Source organism: Myotis myotis, unplaced genomic scaffold, assembly GCF_014108235.1.
Source record: "Myotis myotis isolate mMyoMyo1 unplaced genomic scaffold, mMyoMyo1.p scaffold_m19_p_6, whole genome shotgun sequence".
Lineage (NCBI taxonomy): Eukaryota > Metazoa > Chordata > Mammalia > Chiroptera > Vespertilionidae > Myotis > Myotis myotis.
Window position 1 is genome coordinate 85,163,158 of NW_023416368.1, and position 7,306 is coordinate 85,170,463.

A 7,306-nucleotide genomic window follows, 5' to 3' on the forward strand; every position below is an offset into this window, starting at 1 on the left:
ACAGTGTTGTCACAGATGTGAAGTCACAGGCCTGGCACAGGTAAGTCAGTTCCCTATGGTTACCTGGCCCAGGGCAGTCCAGCATCTGAGGCAAAAAAGTTGGGGATGGGGGGAGCCCGGAGAATTCAGTAAAAATCCCATTTATGTTTAAACACTTGTTAAAAATATATTTTTATTGATTTTAGAGAGGGAGAGAGATAGAAACATCAATGATGAGAATCACTGATCAGTTGTCTCCTGTACATCCCCTACTGGGGATCGCGCCCGAAACCCAGGCATGTGCCCTTGGCCGGAACCGAACCTGGGACCCTTCAGTCCGCAGGCTGACACTCTATCCACTGAGCCCAACCGGCTAGGGCTAAACGTTTAATTTTAAGCTGATCTCACCACCAAGGCACTAACCACACACCACAAACGATTCCCATTATGTGCAAGACAGTCCGAGCGGCTCCCAGCTACCACTCCGTGTCCACCAAACTCCACAGGTAGTCGCTGATGAACTTCTTGGAGAGCTGGGTGCTGTCCAGGTGGATGGGCTGGGCCACGCTGGGGCCACGATGGACTGAGGGCACGATGTAAGGAAACCCGACGCACAGCCCCCTCCATGACCCCCCAGCCAGAGGATAACGCCTTCAAAATGTGTTAGTAAGATGTTTAGAGCCCTGGCCGGTTTGGCTCACTGGACAGAGCGTCAGCCTGCAAACTGAAAGGTCCCAGGTTTGATTCCGGTCAAGGGCACATGCCGGGGTTGTGGGCTCGATCCCTGGTGGGGGACCTGCAGGAGGCAGCCAATCCATGATTCTCTCTCATCATGGATGTTTCTATCTCTCTCTCCCTCTTTCTTCCTCTCTGAAGTCAATAAAAAAATATTTTTAAAAAAAAGATGTTTAGAGACAAACAGATTTTTGTGAAGAAAAATTTAAGCTCTAATAATGCACCATATTGTTTTTTAAATTGTGGTAGAATAGGTATAACATGAAATCTACCATCTTAACCACTTTTTTTTTAAATCCTCATCCGAGGATATTTTTCCATTGATTTTTAGAGGGAAAGACAGAAATACCGATGTGAGAGAAACACATCGATTGGTTGTCTCCTGCACGTGCCCCCACCAGGGCCCAGGCCAGGGAGGAGCCTGCAACCGAGGTCCATGCCCCTGACCGGAATCGAACCCGGGACCCTTTGGTCCGCAGGCCAACGCTCTATCCACTAAGGCGAGGGCACCATCTTAAGTGTGCCATCAACACATGAATATTGTTGTGCAACCATCACCACCATCCATCTCCAGAACCTTTTCATTGTAAAACAGAAACACTGCCCCCATTAAACACTAAGTCCCCAGCCCCTGAAACCTACCATCCACTTCCTGTCTCTATGACTTTGATTCCTGAGGCGGGGGAGGAGCCTGCAACTGAGGTCCATGCCCTTGACAGGAATCGAACCTGGGATCTCATGTAAGTGCCATCTTACAGTATTTATCTTTTTGTTCCTGGCTTATTTCACTCAGCACGTCCCCCAGGCTCAAGCAGGTTGTAACGCGTCAGAATGTCCATTCCTTTAAGGCTGAATACTATTCCACTGTATGTGTGCGCTCCATTGTTCATCTGGCTAAACAGCAATGAACACATGGGTTGCGCCCACCCTCTGTGACCAGTGCTACTATGAACAATGATGTATCTGTCCCAGTCCCTGCTTCCAGCTCTTTAGTGTTTGCACTCGGAAGCGTACAGGACCGCCACCCTGTTCCACAGCGGCCGCAGCCCTTTACATCCCACCAGCAGTGCACAGGGCGCCTTTTCTCCACAAAGGATACTGCCTTTGATCATCTCCGGTTCACACTCATAATCCCACTCGATTTTACTAATTCGGTGATAAAGCTGAGCCACATACCTGTATAAGAATACAAAAAGAGAGAGAGAGCGAGAAAAGAAAGTTTCCCCAGCAGCAACCCCCGAAAAAAGCTGTGGACTGAACACACAGGCTCAGGCACACACTCACTGGCATGTGTGGGACCTACATGGCGGCAGGGATGGTGACCGTTGTGTCGTCGTCAACCTCCTTCTCCTGTTTTTCGAGATCGGCCTCCACCTCCTTGAGGTCCTCTAGCTCCCTGGTGAGCTGAGTAGAGCAGGCAGTTAAGGATCCGACTTTGGAGGGAGGGCTGTCTACATGCTAAAAGCAGCCCCATGGGGCCCAGGGCTCCTGGCTCCAAGCACACCTCCCAGGAGAGGCGGAGGAAAGGATATAGGAGGCTGGCCTTCAGGTGAGTGTCCTCCTCGCTGGCCTTCTGAAGCCTGGCTTCAATCTGCTGCAGTTCAGCACCCCCCTGGCACGCCTGCTCCTTCGCATCAAGAAGGCTCTGGGCAACATTCTTCTCTGCCTTGAGGATCTCTGCGGGTGGAAGAAGGTGGAGGCCCCTCAACTCGGGCTTCCTGGGGTCTGTCCTGGGCGAGCCCGAGGAGGAGGCTGTGGTTCACGGGCCTGTGGCCTCAACTACCCCCCATCAATGGCGAACGGTCCACTTCCCTGTCTGCAGCTCCCCAACCCATTCATCCTATTTCCGAACACCCACTAGACCAGTGGTTCTCAACCTTGGCTGTGCATTAGAATCACCTGGGAATCTTTTCAAAATCCTGATTTCTGGGCCCCGTCCTCCGGAAATCCTGTTTCTTTGTTATGGGGTGGGGCCACAACATTAGTAACAAAGAAACAGAATTTCCGGAGGATGAGGCCCAGAAATCAGGATTCTAAAAAGATTCCCAGGTGGTTCTAATGTGCAGCCAAGGTCGAGAACCACTGCACTAGACAGTTCCGCCTGGACCTCGTGTAAATACTGCCATTTCACTGAAACACATTTGAATCCACACAAAGTTAATTAATGAATTATTTAAGGTTCTTCTTGCACACCTAATCTTAATTTATAACATCACCGTCCCTACTGTTGCCCAAGCAAGAAGCCTGGGACTGACTCACTTTCTGCATCCAATTGGCCATCCAGGCCTGACAGCTCCCCCTGCCTCCCTGGTGCAGGTCCTCTGTCCCTCGAGGGCCAGGGACCCTGGACAGCCTCCCCCATGTACCCTGGCTTGGTCTCTCCTGTTGCCAATCTGCCCATCCTTTCTTCCCTCTCCCTTCAGAGTGGCTGCACCCGAGGCCAAACGTGAAGTCACTCCCCTACTCAGAGACCTCCCATGGCTCCCCAGTGTCTCCAGGACAAGGTCCAGGGCCCTTTGGGCATCTTCACTATTCCTGCCAGCCTCCTTTCTCCCTACTTTCCACCCCACCGCGTGTTTTCCTCTCTGCTCTGGCTGCAAAGATGCCTCCTTCTGCAAATGCCACATTTTTCAGTCCTGGGCCTCTGCCTGCCTGTCCTCCCTGGGACACATCCGGACCTCCTGGGGAATGCCAGGCAGGGGGACACTCTCTTCTCCCTCCTGGGGGATGACTGTGCCCCCATGACAGCCCCTATCACATTGAATTACTTCTTCCTCTAACCAGAGATTGCATCTTACAGCCACCATGTATCGCCAGCACCTACTCAGAATAAACTCAACATCCCGAAAGATTAAACACACCTTAAGGTAACTGTGTTCCTTCCCATAGAGTTGGAGGAACCTGCCAACAGATTGAAAATGCTCCTCAAAGGCTGGCATTTAAGGGTTTAACAAAGTGACATTAAGTTAATTTTTAACCAAAGTATTATTACACGTATATGGTTGTGAACATTTTTACACACACACACCCCTCTAAGCCTCTCCACCCCTCTGGGGCAGGGACTTTCCACTCTTCACCAGTTTCTCAGGCACCGGCCTTCATAGTTTCGGTAATTCGCTTATGCTGCTTTCTTGGTTTGTCTGTCTGAGATGTGCCTGCCGATTTCCTGTTCGGAGAGCCGAGGGCCTGGCTTTCTTAGGAGCCTTCCTGCCCCTTCTCCACTCACCCTCCTGAGTGTGGCCCCCTGAGCAGGACAGCCTGGCAGCCCCTGCTCAGCGCATCCTCCCGCCCCTCCCACCATCTGAGAGGTCCAGGGACATGTCCGCAGGCACACAGCTCCGAAGCCTGGATTTGAACCCGATTCACTGACTCAGCGCCCCAGCTCCTAGAACACGGAATCCTCTCTCCAGCCCCAAATCCAACCAACTGTGGCTCAGGGCTACGAGTCTTATATTTGATGGAGTCTTGGATTCGACAAAAATGATGCTATTTATCCAGTGTTCTCTCCACATCGATCTATTTAATCCTCTCCATGGCCCGGGCTCCCCCCAGCTCCTTAGGGTTCCTGCTAAAACATCACCTCACACGGCCTTCCTGACCCCGCCCCCAAACATCACCCCTCCGCCCTACACATCCTAGTCTTCCTCCTGCGCCTGTCGCCTCCAGACTATTCATTTTTCTGTTTATTGCGCGTCATACCTCTACTGGCAATCAGCTCCCCTAAGGGATTTTGTTTTGTTCTCCGCTGCCATCCAGGTGGGCACCGTGCCTGGCACAGCAGGTGCTGCGTAAAACCTCTAAATAACCTTAGGAAGTGGAAGTGCTGGGCTTCAAACCCGGCGCCCCCAGTCCCTGCTCACCGAGCGCTCGGAGCTGCGCCAGACGCCCAACCCCTCTACTCACCACTAAACCCTGAAGGTGGCTGCTGTCCTGCAGCCCATGTCTCGGGTGGAGAAACTGAGGCTCCGAGTGAGCAGCGCCCGCCCGCTAGCCCCAGGGGAAGTTGGCAGAGGGTTGGGGGCACCCGGGAGGGAGGGAGGGGCTTTGGCGGCCGGCCTGGCCGCACCTTCCCAAGAGGAGGGCCTGGGTCCCGGCCTCGCCCCCGCCCTCACCTCGCAGCTGCTGCTCGGCGCCGTCCTGCGTCTCCAGCAGCCGCTCCAGCATCTGCCCGTAGCGCCCCAGTAGCCGCCGCTGCTGCGCCGCGGCGTGGTTGGCGCCCAGGAGGCTCAGCAGCCCCTGGCACAACTCCTCCATGTCGCGGAAGGCCGCCATGACTGTGTGAGCGCCCATCCCGCGCAAATTTAACTGCTTGCTGGGTCCGCCCCCTTCCTGAAGAGACCCATTCCTATTGGCTTGATCCTCCGCCAGTCATTAACAATGGGAGACGCCCCTCTGGTCTGGCCTAGTACGCCTGCGCCGGGTCCTGCGTCAGTCATTGGCGATGGCCAATCGACGCAGGGAGGCGGGTGCCTCCAGGTCCTACCTGACGCGCCTGCGCAGACAGGAAAGCGGCTGCTAGAGCTTGAAGCTGCGGGTACCTCCTTAGTTGGAGCACCTGCAGCAGGCAGGGCGGCGTTCTAGGGGCCAAGCAGGGAGTTGCTTCTAGTGGATCTGAGGTTTACAGTGTGCGTGGGAGACTCACAATAAATAAGTAAATTCTATAAGTGGCCGCATAGCAAGATGGAGTCTACAACCAGATTTATTGGATTCCAATCCCAGCTTTGCTACTTACCAGCTGTGTTACCTTGGGCACATAATTCCATCCCTCTGTGCCTCACTTTCCTTCTCAATAACATGAAGATCATCATTGTACTTGCTTCAGGGTTGGCGTGAGATTAAATGAGGACGATCTCTGTGACTCAATAGCCATAGAGGTGTTAAATAAAACATATGAGCCCTGACTGGTTTGGCTCAGTGGATGGAGCGTCGACCTGCGGACCGAGGGGTCCCAGGTTTGATTCCGGTCGGGGGCATGTACCTTGGTTGTGGGCACATCCCCAGTGGGGAGTGTGCAGGAGGCAGCTGAATCGATGTTTCTGACTCTCGATCCCTCTCCTTCTCCCTTCCTCTCTGTAAAAAATCAGTAAAATATATTTAAAAAACACATATGAAATGCTAGCTGGTGAGGTGCTTAACGCACCAAACAGTAGAGGAAAGACAAACTGCACCCTTGTGACATGTTCCTCCATCTGAGGTGAAGAAATAAAAGCAGTGGGTCATGATCAGCCGTTTCTACAAAATGTAATGGAAAAATTCAGTGCATTGTGTATGGAAGGTTAGTTAAGTTCTTGTATTGTTTGGGGACACTCTAAATTCTGCATTTGTGTCCTGGGTGTGGCAGGTTGTAGTTTTGAAAAATGACTACAGAAATACCGTAGTTCCAACCTTGCCACTCCCCATCAAAAGCTAGACCCTAACTCCTTTCCTCTTTAACATGGGCAGGACTTCGTGCAACAAATAGCATGTGGCAGAAAGGACACTGTGCAACTTCCAAGCATAGGTCAGAAACTAGGATACATCTTTTGCCTGGTGATAGCTCTCTCTCAGACTTGGGGTGCTCCCAGCCCAGGCAATGTGAAGGTCCCAGATAAGCCAATGAAGCACCAGACAAATGAGTGAATATTGAAATGATTCCAAATCCCAGCCTTCACGCCACTCAGCTGACACCGAGAGGAGCAAAAATGAGTTGTCCCCATCAAGCCCTGCTCCAACTGCAAATCTGTGCGCAAGATAAATGTCATTGTTTAAAGCCAGTAAATTTGGGGGTAATTTGTTACACAGCCATGACACCTGAATGGCTGGGCCACATGTGAAATTCGTTTTACTATCAGTTACATAAAAATATCATTGAAAGTCCCTGCTACAGCAGCAAGACCTCATTATAAGAAAGAAAACATGAACAGGATACTTTGAACCGGAACACCTGCTGTGAAGGCAATTAAACAGGGTCATGGGATAGTCACTAGATTTGGGGTGGGGGACGGTGATCAGGATTGGACTTCCTGAGCAGGAGCGTTATGAACTAGGACCTGAGTGATGAAAAGGTGTTGGAATACAAACAGCCAGGGAGAAGAAAGAGCAAGTGCAAAGGCTGCTGAGGTGGGGAAATTCTTTAATTTGTTTAAGGCAGGGGTCCTCAAACTTTTTAAACTGGGGGCCAGTTCACTGTCCCTCAGACCGTTGGAGGGCCGGACTATAGTTTAAAAAAAAAACTATGAACAAATTCCTGTGCACACTGCACATATCTTATTTTGAAGTAAAAAAACAAAACGGGAACAAATGCAATATTTGTATTTGCATGTGGCCCGCGGGCTGTAGTTTGAGGACCCCTGGTTTAAGGAATAGCAAGGGGGTTGGCGTGGCTGGAGAGGGGTGAGCAAGAGGGTTGCCAGGAGCCCTGAAGTTCTCTCTGGCATAACAGGAATTATTGGAAGACATTAAATAGGGGTAAACTAGGGAAGATCTCGATTCCAGATCTTCTGGAATCGAGGGAACTTGCGGGCTGACTGGATGTATAAAATGAGGAAGAGAGTTTAGGACCCCAGAAGACGATCCCCAGATTTTGGGGGTTAAGAAGCTCCCCAGCCTTTGT

At 51.6% G+C, this 7,306-nt stretch overlaps 1 protein-coding gene across 1 annotated transcript; it reads right to left on the reverse strand.

Moving 5' to 3' along the window:
• Positions 1 to 248: 248 nt before the first annotated feature.
• On the reverse strand, positions 249 to 5,001 carry SPC24 (SPC24 component of NDC80 kinetochore complex). The gene is made up of 5 exons (XM_036314537.1): positions 4,827 to 5,001; positions 2,247 to 2,391; positions 2,018 to 2,122; positions 1,814 to 1,890; positions 249 to 562 (listed from the first exon to the last, which is right to left on the reverse strand). The coding sequence occupies exons 1-5, from the start codon at positions 4,984 to 4,986 to the stop codon at positions 456 to 458; spliced, it is 594 nt and encodes a 197-aa protein (XP_036170430.1). The 5' UTR covers positions 4,987 to 5,001; the 3' UTR covers positions 249 to 455.
• Between the last annotated feature and the right edge of the window lie 2,305 nt (positions 5,002 to 7,306).